The sequence below is a fragment of the Lygodium microphyllum genome, chromosome 26, assembly GCF_053477565.2.
Source record: "Lygodium microphyllum isolate KBCC chromosome 26, Lygodium_microphyllum_v1.1.10, whole genome shotgun sequence".
NCBI classification, from domain to species: Eukaryota; Viridiplantae; Streptophyta; class Polypodiopsida; order Schizaeales; family Lygodiaceae; genus Lygodium; species Lygodium microphyllum.
Genome location: NC_141160.1, coordinates 28,976,893 through 29,001,320, shown reverse-complemented (window position 1 = coordinate 29,001,320; position 24,428 = coordinate 28,976,893). Strand labels below are relative to the sequence as shown.

Sequence of the window (24,428 nt, the reverse complement as noted above, 5' to 3'; positions counted from 1 at the left end):
CTAGCCAGCCAAAGTGGAGACAATCACAGTAGTCTCTGCGGTGGTTTTCTAAGAGGAAGACCTTGGACCTTGGTACAATACTCCTCATCCACATGGCCTGACCTCTGATACAGTACGCAAAACATATTTTTCTTAGGAATTTACTTCCAAAGGGGTCATGTTTCTTTGGTTCCGTCGTAGGAAGTGGTGTCACCCTTGGTTTGGCTTGCCTTCGCATCTTGCGAGTTCTTCTCACTAGTGGTTTTCCCTCCCGAAGAAGAGGCAACCAGCCCTCATCAATCTAAATGGATTTGTGTGAGGACTTCTTGTGGACTTAATCATGAAGCCTCGCAAAATGCAAAAACTCACACTCAAACTCGTAGAAGGTCGGCAATCTAGGTAGTGAGATAATGTGTTGGATAAAATGAAAGAGCAAGCATAGAAGAACGTGACATAATCCTCCTCTCGCTTTGAGAGGCCAATAGTGGTAAACTCAGCCAGTAAACGCCGATACTTTGACAACTTGACTTTCAAATCATCCCCTTTCTTAATGGAAAACTCTTGAAACTCAAAATCGAGATTGATACGTCGAGTGCGATCTCGAGCCGCATAGCGGTCAATGAGATGACTCCAATGCTCAGATGTGAGGGGAAAATGTTGTAATTGAGAGTGAAACTCAGGAAGCAACCCACACATTAACTCAACATTGGTTGTGGCATTGTAGACTCTCCATTGACAAATGTGATTACGGCGAGTTAATCGAGGGTCCAAGCGGCACCAACAACAAGGTCCCAAAGTCCTTGAGATTCAATCACTTATTGCATGAAGTTCAACCAAGTAGTGAAATTCGACCTGTTAAAATGAGTCTTGTCCGTGAAGACATTCTTTGTCGTTACAATAGAAGTGGCGGTGCTAGGAGATGGAGGTGCATAATGGCGGTAGGGTGGATAGGGGAGATAGGGTGGGGGAGCAGAGTACAATTGGCAAGGGATCCCAAAGTGCCCATCATACATGCGAGAAGTGTGCATAGCGGATCCAAATATAGGCAAGGGAGGACTAGGTAGAGGCATGGTAACCGCCTGAGAAACCCATGGTGGAGGGATAGTGACACACGGGGCAAAGGATGGAAATCCCTACGTAAAAGTGACCCAAGGGATGTGTGCCAATGGTCCATAAGTAAAGAATGGATATCCTTACATCTAAAAAATCGTATGGGAGGGGTTGTGAGTGTCCGAGGGTAGTGAGGGGGATGCCCATCGCAACCGTCCCAGAGTGGAAGGATGTGGTAAAGTGGGGATATGTGGAAGGTACAGTATTAAAGGGTGGCATTCTCCCTAACGATGCACCAAGACGTGGAGTGAATGAAGGATAGGTAGATGGTGGCATGGAGAAAAAGAAAGTGTTAGGAGCGAATATGGAAGATCCAACCCCTAGTGTGCTTTGAGAAAAAGTGAAATGTAATCCAAGATGTTGGAATAAAGATGTGAGTAGATCAGAATGTAAAGAAGATAGTGGTGGGATGGAAGGGACTTGAGAAGTGTGGTTTACTTGCTTAAATGAAACAGATGATAGAGATATACCTGATGAAGGGTGTTTGCTTCCAAAGCCTCCTCTATTAAATTTAACATACTGAAAAGCATATGAATCATGTACAATAAAAGAATAAACAATACAGGGTTTTAGCTCATACAACTCAAAAGGCTTATACGAATCTAACATAAGGCTTGGTTGAGATAAAAGAGATGGATCGCCAAACGCATTGAATGCCATGGTCCCTCCAAGATTAGAGACATGGCCAGTCTTACAAATCGATCCAAAGGGAGTAGTAGCATTTGTTGGAGAAGTGTAAACCAAACTATATGTGATATGCTAGTACTCCTCAAACTCTTCCTCTATAGGATGATCAAAACGAGAAGAAAAAGATGGTAAAGAAGAAGGTGTGTCTACCTCCTTCTCAAGATCATAATGCCTTCTCAGAGCCTGATAGGGCATCTAGAGAAGCCTAATAGGGCGTCATATGATTTGAAGAAGGTGCCTGAGACATTATGAGTCACGTGTGAGTCTCGTACAAAGACTAGCCTCCACAATCACTACACGATACTCTTTAGATGAGCACCAGCTTTGATACCATGTGAAGATATGCTAGGGTTTGCACTGAGGAAACACAACATGTACAACCAAGACTAAAACACAAAGAAATTCAAACCCTAAATGCAAAACGCAAAAACTCAAAACTCAAACACAAAGACAAACACAAAGACAAACACAAAAAGAAGAAACTTTGAAGTGAATGAATATTGTAAATGAATGTGAAAGTGTACAAAATGCCCAAGGGCACAGCAATGTGGTGTCAGAGAGTGACGTCTATCAGAGACAAATCCTGAGTGTTGTGTCCACTAGTCGGAGTGTCAGAGTGCAAGAAACACCAAACGTTGATCACCACAGTGTCAAGGAACTGAGGCGAAAACAAGAGAGGTGTTTGCTGATGTAGACAGCCTATTGGACAGCAAAAACACATGTCCTACAACAATCACTTGGTGGGAGAGATGGCACTATCACCTGGCACCAGATGTTGAAAACACAAGCTGATCAGGTGCTATGATGAAATAGTAGATGGAGTGATGGGCTACAGTCATTGATGGCTAGACAGCAAATGGTAGATGGCTGAAGATTGAAATCTACACGGTAGAGTGAGAAACATGCACAAAAGGATTAGGCTAAATGGTGGGCAACCTATCTATTTATAGATGTTGAAGGGTGCCCTAAAAAATTAGGGCTTTGGGGAACCACTGAAACTCTCTCAAACCGCGAACCAAATTTGTGTTTTTCATTAATTAAGCGTGTTTTGGGAATGTTTAAAAATGCTAATCAGCTGTAAAGTGTGTGTTAGCTCAACATATACATTTTCTCAAGTTGTCTTTGCACATAGGAGGTTCTTCAAAGAGCATCTACTTCTCTCTAACTTCGCTTTACTTCTTTTGAATTTGGCACAATTTTTTGACTCTTTGATTCTTTCCTGATCAAATTGCAATCCTATACTACTATTTTTTCTTCGATGCACCTCTAGACACTTTGATTATTTGGAAACTCAAAAACCAAGCTATCTACCGTTGAGGCCACTATTTCTAATGGCTACATTCAAGTTAGAATATCTCTGCACTAATTTCTCTTTTGACTGTTTGACAACCTTGTCAATAAAGGAAGAAGGCCAAAACAGCTGATGATACCTAGGCATATAGTAAAATTGTGATGATGCCTTGTCATAGAGCATGATCAAAAGTACATTCAAGGTAAGACTAGCAAGTAAACTTAACTATAAAGATCTATGGCTATAGGGAGAGCTAAAAGGCTAAGATGCTGAAGAAAATAAACAAATCCTAAAAACCAAGATAGAATGGCATCATGTCTCTATGTCTAATGTAGTGTCTACTCATCTTGATACCTGCCTTATAGGTAGGATGCTACAGCAATTGCTCTAGCATAGGAGTAAAGTGTCTCAACAAGCGTCTCCTGAGGCAAGCAATAATGGCTTGGATCTCCTCGCAGGGCGGCGAGGAGAGTTGTATCATCACCTTGGGGGTCAAGGACATCTCATCTGGCATAGGTTATGGCTTGCTCCCACATGACCCGTCGTGGGCATGATCTCCCTAGAACTAGAGAGGTAACCATTGAAGGGAGGATTTGTACTCTGCTGCTCATCATGGTGAGGAACTTTGTAAGCATCTTCTGTCTAGGTGGATCCAGACATGTTTCTCAATTGGCTTTCATGATTGAAACAGAATCAAGAAACCTCATATAACTGGCACACACACGCATGCACGTGCGTGTACGCACTCCCATACAGCTTCATTAAATCATTTTTTGAATTTTTGGGATTCCATTCTTACAAAAATATCCTTCGCCCTTGCAAGATAATGAAACCTATTGCAGGCCAAAAACTGTACAAGAATCAATCCATCAAACAAAAATGCATTTGAGAGGTGTCGGTACACAAAGTCTTACATAGAGCACAATAGATAATGGAGGAGAATGTATAAAAGAAATCCTAGGAGCATGCTAAATACACTCCCCACAGACTTTAGACTGGCAATCCAAACTTAGGAACATACCGCAATACCACCCTCAGCCAAATCAAGGCCAGCTTCAGTAAATGGACTGGTAACAGGCTTGGCACCAACTCCTACTACAACCTGATTTTAAAAATCATCAAAATGTAAGTTCATAAGAATAAAACAGATCTGTTATCTTAGGAAAGTAAGAGAATCTCCTCACAGTATCAGCATCAAGAATAGTTCCATCTGAAAGCTCAACTGCAGAGACTCGTTCACTGGAACGCCCAGAAGTTATCTTCTTAACTGTTACACCCTGTGTTTCAAGATTTCATTGTTAATTTATTACTCAAAATCTGACACTTCATTGGAGCTGAAGAAAACTTTGTTACTTTCAGTGTCAAAGTAGCCTCCTTTGTAAGCTTTTGATAGGACTTAGAACAAATATACTTTGCATGAACTGTCTTGAACTTATGTTTCTCTAATCAAAACCCTTCACATGACAAAAACCGACCAATAATTCCACTTACACCATCTAGACTTCTGAGCCTGCTATGAGAATCACAAGTATTCACCGAAAGATTTTGTGAATTGCTTGCAGATATGCACCAGCAATAAAAATTGTTGTAAAAGTAAAGAAGTTGAAATCAACCTTAACAAAATTCACCCCATTTTTCTGGTACAATTCCTCATAATTCTTTGCAATGGATGAAGTGAACAGACGAGGCATAACATGATCTTCGGGGAAAATCATCTGCAGCAAGAGTTTACAAAAAGATAACTACTGATCAAACCACAAAACAATGCGCAACAGTCTAGTTTTTTATTCAAGGCAACTACTTATTCCAAAGCCTTATCATTTGGTTTCTGCAAATATCAGATGTTAAATAATACTGCACAAAGGTGATAATCAACTCATGTAAATGAATTCATGATTGAATCTACGTCAACTACTTGACTCCATTTTGCACTGCATTCTCAACAAATCTGGCATACAAACCTACACTTGACCAAAAAGAACAACTTACTGTTGTATCCAATTTCCATGCTGTAGCTGCTGCAGCAACTTCCATTCCAATGTACCCTCCTCCAATCACTACCAGTTTTTTGCATTTTTGCTTCATAACAATAAAGGAAGGCTAGGTCAGGGAAAAAATTTTGATATGGGAGTTCCTAAGAATAGGATAGCAAGGTAATTTCTCTAAGAAAAAATATCTGTAACGTGCAAGACTTTGATGAAATGATAACTCTGCCACATGACTTGCAACAATGCAGCCTGAATATGTTAAATCTTTTTGTATTTTTGTCACTAGTTCTGTAAATGGACAGATATTCAACTGTCCTAGTTTTATACTTGGAAAAAAAACTAGATCATTCAAGTGTCCTGAAAGTTGATGATTGTAATGGAACTGACAAGAGTTACTTCATACGTCTTTTCCACCAAAATATTCACATTATTCAAAAGTTGAATGACCTATTTGTTTGACATTGGATCTATCAACAGGTAACTTTCTGGTTCATGAGGTCTGAACTAGATCAAGTTTCTATCACTTGTGAATCTCACCACCCCACCCAAAACTACCCCATGAAGTAGTAATATCTATCTAGAGATACCTTGGACAGCCAAAAGCATCATGTTTTTCATAGTTCTGCAAAGCAAGGAAAAACAACACGTCATGTGTCCATCAATTTACCCATCAAGTTCGAGGATGATGTATCTGTGAGAGTGCGCAACGGAAGAAAGAGCTCGAACACACACACACACACACACAATCTGCAAGAAAAGAATTAAAGAAACCTACACTGAACAAGGAACAAATGTTGAATACAGAAGGAGGACTGATCAGTCCCGGCACGCAGCCCTCAACGTCTGTGAGGGCACCAAATCAAGCTGATGATGACGGCAGTACCGAAAATGGGGGAAGATGACGGAGTCCGAGTGTGCACCTGCCAAGGAAGGAGGGAAGGTGATGATATATATGACTACCAAGTGGGAAATGGCTATAAACAGCCGAATATCCCAAAAACTGGCTGACCTGAAATTTGGGGCCAAAAATATGGCTGACCAGCATTAAATGCTGGTAAAAATGCCATAAATGCTCAAAAAAATCCCAAAAAGGGTGGACAATGTTTGGCAAGGCTGAAGAAAGCAAAAACTACCCGAAGAAATGCACACAAAATCCCAATTGGAGGAGAAAATTCACTGAAACGCAATAAATTGAGTGCTCCAGAATGAGCTACCTCCTCCGTCAAAACAAGTGACAGACAAGCTAGAGCTCCTAAAGTCCTTGTCTAACTCAGACTGAGGCTCACAAGCAAGAGATGACAAGGCATAACAAACATGAGTGCTAACACCCTCTCTTAGATCTTGGATGTGACAAAAAGCCAAGGAAGAAACGAATCCTGGGGCAACAAGAGGAATGCCAATGTCGATGAAGACTGCCAATGAAGAAGCTCCTCACAATCCTAGTAAACCCCTTCGGAAACACTAGGGGCCAGAAAATCCATAGCTGCATCATCGAGATCGTCCCCCTCTAAAGGGATGGAGGGTACGAGGGAACCACCGTAGGAAAGGGTGGGGAAGAAACCTGTGGAAAAGATAGTGCACCAGTAGAAACCGGTGTAGCAATAGACAATTGCCTCAGAGAACCTTGCATAAGAGAAGGGGAATGGAGCCTGTAAAGCCTGCTCTCCTACCAACTTGTCGTGATAACAACCCTTGTAGAAGAATCTCAATACAAACGGCCTACTCAATGAAGACAACCCGGGTACCAAGCCTAGTAAGACCATAAACTGAGAGGAGTGAAAAGCCCAAGTTCGAAACATAAAGGGCTTGTGAAAGGGAGAGCGACGCATAGTCAAAAAATAAAGACAAAGTGCCAATACCACAAATAGGCACCAAAACAATGTCACCAATAGTGACAGAACCCTCGAAAGGGCATAGATCTTGCAACAACTCACCTCGTGGAGTCATATGACTAGAAGCTCCTGTATCAACCAGCCAAGGCCTCCCACGAGACGAGACAACCACTGAAGAAGGCTCCTCAACAATATGAAGGAACACTAACTCATGGATAATCCGGTAACCGTTGGAGGAGAGGTAGAAGGCTTGGATGCGTTAGCTCCATCCTTCTTTCCCGGACGAAGATGAGGATACTTCTTCCAACATTTCTCTCCTAAATATGTTCCTTCCCACCATATGGGCATTTAGGCTTCGCCAAGATGGATTCAAAGCCTCAAGAACTTCCTATCTTTTAGCCTTTGACTTCCCTTTCTTCTTTGTCCCTCCTCTCGAACCTGCAACAAAAGCTTTAGCAAAGGTGGATCCACTGGGTACCTCTTTGGCATGCTCGTCATACTCCAAAACAAACGGGGCAAGCTCCTCCCATAGAAGCTTCTCAGGGATTCTCAGTGTAAGAAGGTTGGTGTAGAAGACATCAAAACGGGGAGATGGCACAACTGAGTCAAAAGAATCATAGCCATATCTTCTGAAGAGATCATCTTGCCAAGGGACACAAGCTCATCCCTCATGTTCGCCAACTTGTTGATATAATCCTTCATGGAAAGAGAATCACCAACAAGCATCCTTCATTTCTTCTCAAGAGTAATCCAATGGGCAAATGTCTTCTAAAGGTACAAGGAAGTAAGCTTTGTCCACACTTCCATTGCTTTGCGCAACCTACGCACATACACTAGGACAAAATCCTATAAGCTCATAAAGAGGAAAGATTGGGCTCTAGAGTTGAGCTGATCCCATAAGGCCACATGATCCATCTCAAAGATCCAACGGGGGGATCCTCCACTAAACAAGGAATAGGGTGGGTAACAAACTCCCAAATATCAAAGGTATCAAGGATACACTCCACCTTACACGATCAAAGTGAGTAGTTGGAACTATCAAGCCAGTCTTCTTTGCGCCAAGAAGGGAGTATGGGCACTTGTATAGAGGGTGCCATGAAAGGCATATGACGGTTAGTAGAACATGCCTTTTGTGAAACATGGAGAGAATGGGGAGATGAGGGATCCCGTACAAACGGGCTAGGTGACCTTTGGTTGTCGTGTGAACTAGCACGAAAATCTCTCCGTCTCTCAAAGGAAGAAATAGAGACCTTGTCCTCTAAGTTAACAAAGAACTGGTGACAAGACATCTTCTATATCCTACAAGACACCCACAAAAAAATTGCATTTTGGTGGTAGACAGCCCGTAGACAAGAGGAAACGACTACGGGATCACAAGGAAGTCGATATAGAGGGTCCACCTGGGGGGGATAGACTTTCAACTGCACAAGGACTATGTGCATTTGCTCAAGAGAGTTATTGCTTGACCAAGGAACATTGTGTTTTCAGCACAAGATTGTTGCCTGACTGAGGAAGGTTGTTGCCTCCAGTAGGAGAGCAAGTGGGCAGCAAAAAGGGTATCTGGCACAAGAAAAGCAAACACCTCCAAGCAAAAAGCTATGTTTTCGGCAAAACGCTGATGTGGCAAGGTCGAAACGCTGATGTGGCAAGGCCGCCTGGCAGTCTTGGGTGGTCTTCTCCACGAGAAGTCAACTCTGTGTCTCTCTTGTTCAATGATACCATGCTCTAATACCGTGTGAGAGTGCACAATGGAAGAAGAAACTCAAAGGCAAAGAGAGAGAGAGAGAGAGAGAGAGAGAGAGAGAGAGAGAGAGAGAGAATCTACAAGAAAAGAAGAAAAGAAACATGCACTGAACAAGAAACAAATGCTAAATACAAATGGAGGACTGATTAGTCCTTGCACTCAGCCCACAGCATCAATGACGGCACCAAATCACACTGATGACATCACCGAAGACAGAGGGAGATGACAAAGTCAGAGTGTGCACCTACCAAGGAAGGAGGGAAGATGATGATATATATAACTACCAAGTGGGAAATGGCTATAAATAGCCAAATATCCCAAAAACTGGCTGACCTGAAATCTAGGGCTAAAAATATGGCCGAGCAGCATTTAATGCTGGTAAAAATGCCAGATATGCTTAGAAAAATCCTGGAAAGGGTGGACAATGTCCAGCAAGTGAGGCAGGCTGAAGAATGTTGAAACTCCCCTAGGAAATGCACATAAAATCCAGACTGCAGGAGAAAATGCACTGAAATGCAATAAATTAAGTGCTCTAGAATGAGCTACCTCCTCCGTCAAAACAAGTGATGGACAAATGAAAGCCCCTAAAGTCCTCGTCTGACTCAGACTAAGGCTTACAAGCAGAAGATGACAAGGCATAACAAACATGACTGCCAACAATATCTACAATGTTTAAGACATTCTTCCATGTGTAGGTACTTTTCTTACACCCCATATTACATAGGTGATGAAATATGGATAGAAATACAAAAGTTCTAATAAGCACATAGAAGTATCTTGTAGTAGTAGAAAAATAGCATTATAGTGCTTACAATAAGTGTCATGCAATGGTCAAACACATTTGTTATAGTTCATTCTTTATTGTCAAGTTTTTCTAGAGTGTACCATAAGAAAATAAGTGTTTCAACTATCACGACTACAGAGAGAAAGGAGAAGAAAATAAGATAAGAACTTAGAGCACACACACACATTTTTTGTAATACTTTATCTCTCACACCTTTTTTCAAAAAGTAAAGTTCACACCCATGTGTCACATAGGCGCATGCGCAAGGCACATGTACACACGCACATCAATGGAAAAGAATCACATGTGAGTGAAGGTTTTGTCTTATTGAAAGCCATATTCCCAATATAAACTAAAGAACACTAGTAATTGTTATCCGCGCATGAAAACTTGTGTGATTGATATAAGAGACCCTACATGGCCTTGATGGGCCCCAAATTCATAAACCCACTTAAAGTTCACACACTTTTTTTTGAAAGGTGAAACACACATTTTATGTACCAATGTTCAATGTACAAAGTGAATAATATCGTAGAAAATAGTGCAACCAATAAGGATCACAAAAACACTCATAAAAAATATCTAATTGAGGTCAATCTAATCCTTTCGCAATTGGACTGTCAGAGAGAGATTAGTACAAATATCTTCCACAGTATTCAGGGGAGGGGTAAGCAGCTTATTCTAGATGGACAGGGTGGTGCTCATACTTCAAAGGTGCTTTATGTGCCAGGCTTGGGTTACCATTCGCTTTCAATACACAAGATTTGTGCCCTAGGCCTCTTGGTTGAGTTTGACTAGGATTCCCTTCAAATTCTTGATCATGGATCGAGACAAGTGCTTACTTTCGGTTACGAGGAGAATGAAGTCTACAAGCTAAGGTCTCCTTCTGCCTTGATCTCACTTCTTCTTACCTCTCACACACAGCCTGAGCTTTGGCATGCTCAATTTGGCTACCTAAATTATGATTACCTTTAGAAGGCTTCTAGAGGACAGCTTGTTCAAGGTATACCGGACATTACGGTGAGCCATCAGCCGTATGTATCTTGCATTTGTAGGAAATAGCATCGTGATGCCATTCCCAGCAAGGCTTCGAGGTGGTCTTTAGCACCCTTGGAGCTTGTTCTACAGATCTGTGTGGACGTGTGAGAATGGAGCCCCTCACGGGGAGCTTGTGTTTCATGCTGATTGTGGACAATTTTAGCAAGATGACATGGGCTTATTTTTTGCAGCTAAAGTCAAAGGCTTTCTCCCACTTCAAGGATTGGTTGCTCTTTGAGGAGAACCAATCATGCCAGAAACTGAAGACATTACGATCGAATAAGGGAGGAGAATTCGTTTCTAATGAACTTGCTAGGTTTTGTGCTTTTGTGCCAATCATGGTATCCACCAAAAGTTTGCAAACGCAAACACACCTCAAAAGAATGGCATATTGGAGAGGAAGAACCAAAGTGTAATTGAGATGGCTCGCACCATGGCGGAGCATAGATAGACATCTAGGTGTCTTTGGGCCGAGGCTATGGCTATTGCAATCCACATCCTTAATAGATCCCCCACTTCGGCCATTGTTGGTATGACACCCTATAAGACATCTTTTGGGTCTAAGCCTAATGTTTCTTATTTCAGGGTTTTTGGGGATGATACCTATGTCCACATCCCAAAGACACAACGTGATAATTTTGAAGCGGCTTCTCGAACACAGGTGTTTGTGGGCTACAACTCACAATCCCAGGGTTACCGATTGTATGATCCTGTTAAGTGGGATGTCTATATGAGTCAAGATTTTCGATTCGTGGAGGTTCTAGCCTCATAGAGGGGTGAGGAGCACCCTGTGCTTGGAGATCCAAGAGATAGTTGGGCGCCAGTGACTGTACCTTTGGAGCCCGCACCTCATGGAGATGCTTCCTCTTCAAATGAGGATATTACTTCCCCACCAGCTTCTCCAACTAAGCCACCGCCGATGGATGTTCCAAAGCCGTGATTCAAGGATTGAGGGAGTCCCTGAAGGGCAGCCATAAGATGTCCAAGGCGGTCTCGAAGGAACCAAGCACATGCTACCGAGCTTGTTTGTACTAACTATTGTTTGATGACCCATGTCATACAAGATAAGGAGTCCACATCCGTAAAGGAGGCTTTGCAATCACAGCATTGGAAATAGGCTATGGAGCAAAAGTTGGATGCTATTGAGCAAAATGGCACTTGGGATCTCGTGCCTTGGCCCATTCATAAGAAGGTGATTCGTGTCAAATGGGTCTTCAAGACCAAATATCACAGTGATGGTACTCTAGATAAGCACAAGGCACAGCTCATTGCAAAGGACTTCGTACAGCGGCCAAGGGTGGATTTCCATGACACCTTTGCACCTACAACTCGGATGGCTACCATTAGAGCCGTTCTTGCCTTAGCCAACCATAGGGGATGGCCAATTTATAAGCTTGATGTGAAGTCTGCCTTCCTCAATGGTGATTTGAAGGAGGAGATCTATGTTGAGTAGCCTCCTGGTTTTTCCTCATCAAATGGACAGATGTACAAGAAGGCCCTTTACGGCTTCAAACAGGCTCGACATGCTTTGAATGAGAAGATAAGATCATTCCTCCAAGGGACCTTGGGGTTCCTCTTTTGATCCCCAGTTGTATGTCCATACCTCAATTGGAGGGTATGTGTTGTTCGTGCTTTATATGGATGTTCTTATTTTGACAGGTGCTCGTGCCCAAAAGGTCAAGGAGACTAAGGCAGCACTACACTAGGTGTTGGAGATGACAAATATGGGCCTTCTTCATTTCTTTTAGGCCATGAGATTTACCAAACTCCGCGGGGATTTTCCTCTTCCAACAACAATATGTGCAAGAGCTTTTGGCCGCATTTGAGATGGACGGGTATAAGGCCATTTCTACTCCTATGGATCCAAACTAGAAGGCTACGGCCCATGCAAATTCTCCGACGACAAATGCTACCTGCTACAAGCAGTTGATTGGGTCTCAATTTGGCTTCTTAAGACTCAAGTTGATTTGTGCTTTCCTCTAGGTCTGTTGGCCAGGTTCACGAGTGAACCCAAGATTGTACATTAGCAGACTGCTATGAGGATTTTGTGGTTCCTAAGGGGGACCCATGATCTGGGTATTCATTATCCAGTAGGTGCTTGAGATTCACCTTTGGTTCTTACACACTAGATAGTAGGCCGAAGATATTGACCACCAGAGGTAAACAACAAGATATTGTTTTACTTTGGGTGCAAGTGTTATCTCGTGGAGTAGCAAGAAGCAACCCACTATTGCCCTTTCTTCCACAAAGGTGGAGTGTGGAGCAACGACTTCTACCACATGTGAGATGGTATGGCTTTGAAAGTTACTATACCGTCTTTTAAGGTTACTAGGAGAGCTTGGCTGTCCTTAGACAAGTCCTACGACACTTTGTTGTGACAATGAGAGTTGCATTGCTTTAGCACAAAACCTTGTGTTTTGTGCTAGGTCAAAGCATATTGAGATTCAGTACAATTTCATTCGAGAGAAACTTGGATGAGACTATTGACGCAGTTTACTACAAGATAGAGGATAATCTCCCAAGTTTAGTCGGCCATTTCAATGGCTTATGACTAGAATTGCAGGTCAGTCAAATCTGGCTGCAATAGGCCAGATTTCACTGGCCGACCTGCATATTTCTCTATTCTTTTTATGGCTATTTATAGCCCACTTTCAGCCTGACCTCTTCATTTGTATTTGCAGGGATTGGTGGGAGAGATCCGGCTCGAAGAGATACACAGACAGCCCTTTTATATCTGCCCTCTTCATTTCAACATCTATTAACTGTAGATTTCTGTGTTCTTCTCTCTTTTCTCTCTCCCTTTCTCTCATGTTCATTTTCTTTCAATCTTGTGCATACGCTTCTGCATTCATAGCACTCTGACACATCCGAATGGGTGCTAGTAGCATTGGTTATGGTGGTTACGAAGTGACCTGGTGCGAATGCACTAAGGACACTTCAGGGTTAGGACATCCAAGTCCTAGAAATAAGATTCAAGACCCTGTTGAGCACATTCATTGTGTGATCACCACTCTTGAACTCTTGGTCCATTGGCTAATGCATCAGTACACCGGGATGGTGTGGCTTGGCAGTATGGGACACCAACCCTTGGGATGTGGTCGTGGCCCAGAGTGCTACTAGCTCCCAAGCTCCAGGGTGAGTCTGTTTGGCTCTACGGCTAGGAGGTGAGTTTGATGTCCAATTCCTTTTATGTCGAGTTTGGCTTATGTTATGTCTCATGCGCAAGTTGGATCCTAGGGGGACATTACATAGGTATCAAAGCATCATCCTACAATTGGACACAAGATTTGATGACATGCACAAAACCACTTTTGCTCACGGAACCATGATGATTCACGCCTGACAGGTATACCTTGATCTTGTTAAGGGTGATATGGGATACTACTGGCGGGAGAGGCGTGCACAGGGGGGCACATATTGCAAATGGTGAGTACAGAAGCAAGGTATTTTTTTGCTTCGTACTTGTTCTCAAGTTTTGTGTTGAGTTTATGCTTGTGCACAAGATTTATTTTTCTCCGGTGATTTTTAATGATTGGAGTCCAAGGAGCTACCACTCCAGGGCTATAGCAGACAGTTGTCGGAGACCGAAATCTTGTAGCCCAAATAAGCATCAAAAACTGCTTTCGATCGAGTCAATATTTAATATTGATGTTAATTTTAATGTTTATGCTAATCTAACATTAAGTGTCATTGTTAGTTAGCAATAAGGTTAGCATTCCTTTTAACTTTAGCATTAAGATTAAATGTTACCTTAACATTCATTTGAATGATGACCATCGGGGAGAGAGACGAAAGATTTCTAATCATGGAGTGAGAAGAAGATTCTCACTGTGGAGAGAGAGAACGATTGTGCAATAGTCGTGGAGAGAGAAAGGAACGAGAATTTTTATTGCACAGTGAAACCAACCTTCCTCCTCGGATAGAGTGGTAAATAACTTGATTAAGCACTAATTACAGCAAGCACAAAACTCATATAAGCTGAAAATGCACACTTTACCACTTTAATCTTGGAGTTTGGATACCCAATGGGCCCCAACTAGCGCCCCTTGCAATATTTCTTTATCCTATATTGCAAATGGAAGGAGTATAACTGAGATCCTTTGATCTTGTTTGCTAATCCAAGTGTCTTTTGCTGTCAAAACTGACAAAAAGCCTCCAAACCAATTTGCGCCTTGGTTTGCTTGGGGATTGGCCTTCATCTCCTCCTTGAATGACAAATTCAGCCCCAAATCTAATATTGGTTGACTGGCCTCTTGAATCTCCTTGAAATTCCTCAATTTCAACTGCTGGAATTCAAGTCCTAGGCCGTCAATTCTGAGCATGCATCCCGAGACAACTGTCAAAACCCTAATTTCTACTCTAAATTAGGGTTTACAACAAAGATTGATTGAAATTTCTTCCTCTAATGGCTCAAAATGCTAGTAACTACTAAGATAACTTGAGAGATGGCTGGGGGATGAGAGAGAATGCTATAGAGAGAGAAATTTCAGAGTTTCATTGCTAGAAACACTGAAAAAACGCTACTGCCCTGCTCAAACAGCCATAGAAGCTACCATCTACAGCTTAGGACCACCAGAAAGACTGCTGCCCCCTCCTATATACTGTCATCTGCACCACAAGGACCTTGGGCTACTGTCACCTACTCCTGGAGGGCTCCAAATTGTTATCACATGCTATAGGATTGATCCCTAGTGTTTGCAAATCACATCAGCAGCCACTCCTTACTCTCTAACAGTCTCCTCTCTCACAATGGCTGGAATAGACTTCCATTAGTCTCTAAAAACGTTTTTCCCATTTGCATGGGCAAATTTTGCCAAGTGGCAACCTTCTAATCTCATTTTCTAGCATTAACCAACTTATTAAATTAATTTTCAGAATATTAATTTTAAAAATTATTTTAATAATTATTTTAATGCTCCAAAAATTAATTTCACCAGCCAATCATTAAATTGGCTGCCAATTTGTCTTCCAAGTATCCCCGAGCAGTTATTGACCCTTGGACTAGCATTAATCAATTAATTAATGCCTAGTCTCTAATGTCACCACTGACATTAGTGGCTAATAAATTGGTCTAGGCCCAAATCCGACACCAAGTACCACCTAGTACTTGTCAGACATAACTTATTTTTGCCTTTGGCACCCAATGCATCCTTAAGGTCCTTGGCCTGTTACCATGAAATAACTGCCATGTGCATCACATGTGCTAAACAACCTTGCACATTTGATTAATAATTTAATTAAATGTTATCAACAAGATTAAAGCATCTCAAAATTTCACATCCCCGTGAAATGGTTAAGAAAATGCTGCACATGTGAAGTGTAACTAGGATTAGAGTAAATTTATTCATCCAAGACCTGAGAAAATCACAAGATGCCAAAGGTAAAAGTTGTTATAAGTTATGTCACACAGGTACTTGGTGGTTAATTTGCATTTCTCAGTTTTGTAATAAATGTTGCTGCTGTAACTAGGTTATAATCAGGGAATTACCACCCATCCACGGAAGGAAGGTTGCTTTCACACGGAGTTGTTTTTTTCCTTCAATCGATTAGAGAGAAAGAAATAAAGAAGAAAGATATATTAATGTCTTCCAAGGCCAAAATTGGCCTATGGGACAAAATCATATACAATGTTGATCATCACTAGACTCTTCCACTTTCTCATCCAATTTTACAATCTTTGAGAGGAAAGATCTCTCATATTTAAGTGCAAGTCGTGCAAGCTTTTCACCAATTCATCCATAAAATCTCCTTTTTGGATTGAACCAATACGCATAACAGGCTGTTCAGCCATAGATACAGATGGCTTTGCTACAATTAGAGGACTTTTTATACAAATTGTAGGCATAGACCTTGTTCCCAACCTGAGTCTCATCCTTTCTCACTTTACAATCATATTTATAGCATCGGTGGCATATGTCTACTCAGATTTCAGCCGAGTTTCTAAGGTTTCATCTTCTAGCCAATCAGTCAATTTCTCTTGTAACACAGGTCAATAGCTTTCGAGAATAACTCTACTTTTTAACTTTCCAACAACTACTCGTCATCCACATCCAATTGAGTATCGCTAGATAGTGATAAGGGAGATTCGCTAGTGACATGAGTAGTGGCTGACAAAGTTGAGGACCCAACCCAGATGCTATCTTTATACTAATTCATTCGAGATGTATGGCATACTCTACCCACCGATCCTAATTGGGTGAAACTAGATATACAGAGTATTCATTTAGCCACACAAATGGACGTGTACTATCTCATTCTCCCATTGTATCCCTAAACGAGTACTATTTGGCTTTGTACACCACCTTGGCTTCTTTTATAGTATATCACTTCTAGGGCATCATAGTCTGCAATGGGGTTAAAAAATGGGAAAAAAACAAATATAACACATATGTGTCACCTTGCAAGGTTCTTGTAGGTTCTTGGGTTCGAGCCACAAGCTGGAGGCCAATACCTTGATCTCCTTGAGGCACTCCAAGCAAAGAATTGGCTGATGAGCCATCTCCACTAAGAAAAACAAAAGAAAAAGAAACAGAAAAATATATATGATGGACTAAAAGCAACTCCCTCAAGGGATTATAGGCTTAACATTTCTTTTCTTTAGCATTAGCGGGTCCTAAGTGGTAGGGAGTCAGCTTGGGCCTCTTGCTAGTGCTTGTGAGCCTTGTGTGTGGACGGATTGTCTCCTAGGTGGTTATCTGGCTAGGCTAGGATAGCATTTGGATCCCATTTAGATCACCTTGTGAGTATTTGATAGGAAGGATAGTTATTGAGTGTCCTTCCCTTGGGGGGACCCTTATTTCTTGGCCATCAAATCCATGGTCTATGGGGTTAAATGTTTAATCTTTTCTTTGTCCTTTACTTGTTTTTCTTCCTATCCAATATCACATTCTATGTTATGCTACCCTGTATCCATGGGTGGCATGCTACTCTGATCTCCTCAACTCTTGAGACTATCACCTCTCTCTATGTAGATGCCGTGTGGGTAGTCACTATTTGGAAGAAATCGGTAGTTGTGACTAGCACCCCCTCTCTGTGTAGTGCCATCCTCTAGTAGTGATGTGGGGAGCTTCTAAATCTCAACTAGAAACTGGCCCAAGTGGCTCTAGTGTGGGGACTCCATAACTAGTATGAGCAAGGTGTCTCCTCCAAATAGCGTGGAATATCTAGCTCAAACTATGCTATAGGCTTAGCATTTGCAAACGTGGTGCTCCTCGCTCTCTACCTCCTCTTGGCATAATCTAGAAATCCGCTCAATTCTAGGGACATGGGCTGTTCTCTCGATCTCGATCTCAAGCTGGTGAGAGGATACCCTACGCTGGCCAATGGCTACCTGCCTCTCATGTGACATGTATACATCTAGGTATCCAAGTATCTCAATGAAGCCATCCACAGTAGTCTTCATGAAGTGATCTCTGTAGTAAGACATATTCAAGGGGAGGAGCTACCTGGATGATAGCCATGTATGTTGTATGTACAATTGGTAGAGATCTTGTCGCATGACCAAGTTCCTATGTGTGCGGGAGAGGTGTATGAAGGGGGAGTCAAGATCATACTGAAAGAGAGGGAGATGGTCCATGTTGCTCCCATATCTTATAAGCCATTGCTCGAGCTGTGTATACCATGAAGTCTATTGTCTTGCCTAAGCTAGCTGCCTAGAGGCCTCAAAGGCCCTCCTAGGTAGTCTATCTAAGTGCATGTCATGTACTCTGTGTATGAAGCTAATGGTTTATAAAAGGGCCTCCATCATCATGGGGGGTGAAGCCTACCTTCCTTCTATGCACGGATGATATTCCCTAATTACAACCTAGTTATAGTAGCAACATTTATTACAAAACTAAGAAATGCAAATTAACTTACAATCCTAAACAATGGACACCCTGTTGGTCCCAAAATTGGCACCCGTTTCCATACTTTTTTAAACCTCTCTTCTTGTCTATACCATCTTCTCACAAAGTGTCTCCCTTTGATGCACCCATTCCCATTGAATCTAAACACCAGGAGGATGCCCATCCGGCTTCTCCCAAACCCAAACACACACACAGATAGCATCCCGAAACCTCTTCTTCATTTAAATTTGAAGGAGATTCGTATATTGTGGCGATTCTCCAAGCTCAAATAAGAGAAATGCAACGCCAATTAATCGAACTCTGCACTCCTCATTTTCCATTTGTGCCCGCAACCATGAGGACATTGCCTCTTCAATTCCAACCCGATCCCTTGAAAGGGAAGAAGAAGGAATGTGATGAGACGAATATCGTTCATGGCTGGCCAAATAGATGCCGTAGTTTGATTTGTATCAATTCGATGACCCCCAACATATTGTTAGCAGATTAGTCAGTTCATGGCTGAGTCTGTACATGTGGTACAACAGGCTAGGCACTAGAGACATTTTAGGCATTTTATTTGTCAGTATATATGGGGATTTGGCATTATTTGCAGCCGAACTGTCATATTTTATGGCATTTATTTGGCCTATATATTCTCAGGCTCCCTCTTCCTCATTTACTCATCACCTAATAGTTCTTGGAGAGAGAGAGCATGTGCCAGTGCCCCCACAACCGGTGACTCACATTGCTTCTGTACTGTCTCATGTCTTGGTATATGGATTCCATTTCCCAAGCATACATCTAAGTTCCCATCTGTATTGTGTTCTCTCTTTCTTTTCTTTTGTCTTGTGTTCAACAATTTATTTCAGCACATGTTTATGCTTCCATTGCTGCACCACTTTTGACATGGTATCAAATTTCAGGATTAGTGCTCCTGCTATGTTTTCTTGCTAATTTCAGGACTCTTTTCACCCTTGCTGATCAGGCGACTGCTGCTCCAACTAGGCGACCTGTTTTACCTGCGTTTTTTTGCTACTTTTAGCATCCGTACAGCCTGTGTTTTGGTGCCTTTGCATCTCCTCCTCGCTGGATGCTTGCGTTATTAGGCCGCTTTTGCTGTTTTTGACTGTTTTTTTGACTTTTTGCAACAACTTTTGTGTTATTTTGGTCAGATTTTGGGTTATATTATATGTGAACTCTTGTTTTCTTGCAGTATGTGCTCGTGTTTTGGATGTGCTCCCTCTCCAAATACCTTCTCTTCTCTACTTCTCTTCTCAGTCCTCTACAGATGGCTCCTCCATGCACATCCACTGATGATACACTACATGGAGATTCCCGTGAGGCTTTTGCAACTTGAGAGAGGGGCTCGAAGACGAAGAAGTCGAAGGCCTAGTGTTCCCACTGTGGCAAGAAAGTTCATTTACGAAAGGACTGCAAAGAGTTAGCAGCTTCCAAGAGGAAAAGGAGCAGGAGACGAAGCGGGATGCGGACTTCTCCGACGAGTCATCATCTACCTCAGATTGCAACTCAGATCCTTCGGCCAAGGTGAAGTCCAAGGCACAAAAGGGATCCTCTTCTTCGGATCGTGGGAAGGGCTTGGTGGCCCCTTCCTCAGCTACTTTCTAGTGGTGGTGATGCGGTCATCTCTCACGCCTCTCCAGTGCTTGAGAGGGAGTGTGAGAGGGTGGTGAGATGGGGCAATCACGTCTCATTTATATTTCTATACAGATGCAAAGGATCCAGAGAGGGACACCCCTGACGCATCGACCGAAGTCTGGCAGGTACAAATCCTGGAGCTAGGATTGACATCCAGGTTCATGATGGGCTGGTTATTTGATAGAGAGCGGGCGGCTTTCGTCTGGAGCTCAATGAGGGGACCCTTTGGTGGTTTGGCTAAAGGATGGGAATTCATGGTCATTTATGCGTTGCGGCATTGGTGACATGGTGGTCATGTGTGCTACATCAGAGGCATCATTGACGGACATGAGAGTTGCTATGATTCTTCTCTATTTTCAAGAGCTGGTACGATTGACATCGACATCAGGTTCTCTCCGAGGCACCTTGGTGGTGGCTTACACACCTACTACTTGGGTATCCATGGTTCTACTCTTATGGACATTGTTGTATGTATTATGATGACACATTATCATTATACATTGTATTGTATCAGATCACCCATGATCTGAGAGAGGGTGTTAGCAGATTAGTCAGTTCATGGCTGAGTCTGTACATGTGGTACAACACGCTGGGCACTAGAGATATTTTAGGCATTTTATTTGTCAGTATTTATGGGGACTTGGCATTATTTGCAGCCAGTCGGCCAATATTTAATGCTGGCCGACCGGTCATATTTTATGGCATTTATTTGGCTTATATATTCTCATGCTTCCTCATTTATTCATCACCTGATAGTTCTTGGAGAGAGGGAGCATATGCCAGTGCCCCCACAACCGGTGACTCACATTGCTTCTGTACTGTCTCATGTCTTGGTATATGGATTCCATTTCCCAAGCATACATCTGAGTTCTCATTTGTATTGTGTTCTCTTTCTTTTCTTTTGTCTTTGCAAAAAGGCATTGGGTGCTTCTTGGAAAAAAAGCACTAGGTATTATTGATAGTTTGTGCCAAATTATGCCACAATAAGAAGACTATTCTACAAGTTGTTGGTTATCTAGGAATGGACCATCAACAAATGTCAAGCTTCATGCAAAGCACTTAAAATGGCTCTAGTGATTACACCTATCTTATGAGCCCCAAATTGGACAATAACTTTCCATGTATAGATTGACAACCTCAAAAATAGTAATCGGAGCACCAATTTATTTCAGCACATGTTTACGCTTCCATTGCTGCACCACTTCTGACACATATTAGGCAAAACACATACAAATCATATTACAAGGAAAGGTATACGCTTGGTGGGTGGGCTTACGCCCTAAGCCGATGACTTGGATTGACTTTCAATCTATTTTCCAGAAACTTTTCACGACCAATGATCAAATTGAAAATTTCCGAAAATCATTTAAGCCTGATATGGGAAAGATGAGCTTGGATGCATACTCACAAGAATTTAAAGATTTGTTGCATAAAATGAAGGCCTTAGACGATCCTCAAGCGCTGCTCTACATGAGATACCTTTTTGGATTGTTGTTGGACTACCAAAATGATTTGCTTTGCAATCCTCGTCATTCACTCGAGGGTTTGATAATACTTTGGCTGCAACCAATCGACAAGGCGTTCCCATCGAGCTGCCTCAATCTTTAAGTCAAAGAAATCACCTACCCCAGCAGCAACTCGTCAACTAACTTCAAAGTTGCACAAGAAAAAAGATGGCAAGTGTAAGACAGCGAGGATCGCTCAAAGGGCTTGTTTCACCTTCGGGTTATTTTCACGCTGATTGTGAGTGTCCCCAAAACAAAAAGGCAAAGTCTATTTCCAAAACTTTGATAAATACTCTTGAGGCTCAAAAGACTGCGACTCCACACAGCACACCTTGACTAAGTAAATCGTGTCTGATATGCGGAGGGCCCTATGCTGGATTGCTAGGATCAAATAGTGCCAAACTTGGATAAAACGCAATGTTTCAAGGGTGGAATGTTTTGAGGTTATCTTGGATAGGACCAAAACTTCATAATGTCCATACTGTGTTCGAAACACAATTTTCAGGATGTTCTCCGAAGTTATCCATATTTGATGGTATTTGGACCTTAGATTAATTTTGGTCAAATAGCGCGCACCACAAAGTCGATCTATAAGGTCATCCATCCTTGCCAACGGATATATATATATATATTTATTCTTGATGGTTATCTTATTGAGACCTTTGTAATCGATACAAAAGCATATCGTGTCATCCTTCTTTTTGGCGAGAAGGACATTTATGTGCCGTAGGGATTTACTTGGCTCAATACAACCCATGGCCAAATTGTCTTAAAGTTTCCTAGCTATCTCATTCTCCTCTTTTGGGCTAAATCTATAGGTTTGCCGAGAGATGAGATGGCTACTAAGCAAAGTTTCAATCTTATGGTCTAAGGCTCTATGAGACAACAAAAGTCCATTAGGTAGCTTGGATGGTAAACATCAGTATACTTATGTAATTACAGATTCAAATACTTACTTACATTTGAATCCATGTTGAGATTATTATTAAAAGAAATTAACTTACATTGATAATCAAACGATCGAACTTTTTCAATGAAACAAATATAAGTAGTAATAGTTGGATTGGAAAAACATTGAGTAAACTCCATCGTCGCTAAAATCATATGTACATTATTTTCTATGATCTCGAAGGGTAAACAACCCTAGATTACATGGAAACGACTATCAAGCTCAAAAAAAACTATATGATTTTTATAATCAATATACAAGGAGTAGTATTTTTCAAAGAATCGTGGCATGCCAAGAATAATATCCACATAATCAAGGCGTGTACGTCTGAAATCCATGATTTGATAGTATAGAGCCCCAATCCGCCAAGTCTCACAAGCCTACCCAACTCGTTGAACCCTACAAGCCTGCCAAGGCTCACGAGCCCGAACCCCCGCAAGCCCAAACCCCCACAAGCTTAAGCCCCAAACCTCCACGATCTCAAGTCCCGAGCCCAAGTATCCATGTCCCACAAGCCTAAGCCCCAAATGCCCCCATTCCACGAGCTCGAGCCCCAACCCTACTCCCAATACCAATTACCCCTGCACCACAAGTCCGAGCCCAAGCCCCTAACCTAAGCCCAAGTGCCCTCATCCCATGATCCCCAACCCCAATCACAATCCCAATCCCAAGCCCCAAACCCAAACTGAAGTGTCTCATCCCACGAGCCTAAGCCCAAGCCCCAAATTGATGCCCAGTACCCTCATCCTACCAACCCCAATCCCAACCGTCTCCACACCACAAGCCCAAATCCCAACCCTGAGTGCCCCCGCTCCACAAGCCCCAACCCCAAACCCAAGTGCCCTCAAATAAGACTCACTAGCCCCACCCTCTTCTACACAATCTCTATCCGCTATCTTTACTACAACTAGCCTCAATAGAGCTCGCCGACCACCAATACTTTTAATGGAGGAGCCGTATGTTCTTAAGAAAGTTGAATGGTATCCTCGAGGAGTACTTAACCTTGTAGTAGGATTGCCCCATACAAATCAAGATCATAACGCAATTTGGGTTATGATCGATGATTGACGAAAATGGCTCAATTCATTCCTACAAAGACGACCATGAAAAGCCATGAGTTGGCCGATCTCTTTGTCAAACACCTTTATAGACTTTATGGTTTGCCCAATGAAATAGTAAATGAACAAGATCCTAAATTCACTGGCCATTTTTGGCAAATGGTCTTCCAAAACCTCGAAACTTAATCGTCCATGTCATCCTCGAAGCATCTTGAAACTGATGGATAGACCAAACAAACAAATCAAACCATAGAGAATATACTTCGTGTATATGTCTCCCATAGGCACTCTGATTGGGAGTACTATCTTCCTCAAATTGAGTTTGCTTATAACAGTGCTAAGCATTTAACAACTAGTTATAGCCCATTTATGATTATGTATGGTTATGAGCAGAAACCATCGATTGCCATAGAGCTCAAAGGTTGAAAATATAGTTCCGTATTCGACTTTTTACACGATATGCAAGAGATACTGACAATTGCTAGGAAAAGTATGCTTCGTACATATGTCTCCCTTAGGCAATTTGATTGGGAGTGTTATCTTCCTCAAATTGAGTTTTGCTTATAACAATGCTAAGCATTCAACTATTGGTTACAGCCCATTTATGCTAATGCATGGTTATGAGCCAAAACCATCAATTGTCATAGAGGTCAGGGGGTTGAAAATGCAGTCTGTGGTCAACTTTTTGCACGATATGTAAGAGATGCTGACAATTGCTAGGGAAAGTATTAAAATGGCCTAGGATCGTGCCACGCTTAATGCTAATCAACATCGTACACCTAGACAGCTCCAAGAAGGTATGTGGGTTTACCTTAAAGTCCCAAAGAACTCCGATTCAATGACTACCAACGAGTGTTATAAATTATCTTCAAGGTATTGGAGTCCCTTCCAAATCAACAAGAAGATAAGTAGTATATCTTGTGAGTTAGACTTATCTTCGGAAATTCAAGTTCACCTTGTGTTTCATGTAAGTTGATTGAA

The 24,428-nt window shown here is 42.0% G+C and overlaps 1 protein-coding gene across 2 annotated transcripts in view; it reads right to left on the bottom strand.

Annotated features, from left to right (window-relative positions):
* The window catches only part of MDAR6 (monodehydroascorbate reductase 6), a 43,472-nt gene that overhangs the window by 15,521 nt on the left and 3,523 nt on the right, over positions 1 to 24,428 (bottom strand). For both annotated transcript variants that reach the window (XM_087668629.1, XM_087668630.1), the window contains exons 8-11: positions 5,057 to 5,146; positions 4,681 to 4,782; positions 4,252 to 4,344; positions 4,089 to 4,169 (exon numbers count right to left, since the gene is read on the bottom strand). In XM_087668629.1, coding sequence (XP_087524755.1) covers positions 4,089 to 4,169; positions 4,252 to 4,344; positions 4,681 to 4,782; positions 5,057 to 5,146 — 366 coding nt within the window. The remainder of the gene's footprint in view (positions 1 to 4,088; positions 4,170 to 4,251; positions 4,345 to 4,680; positions 4,783 to 5,056; positions 5,147 to 24,428) is intronic.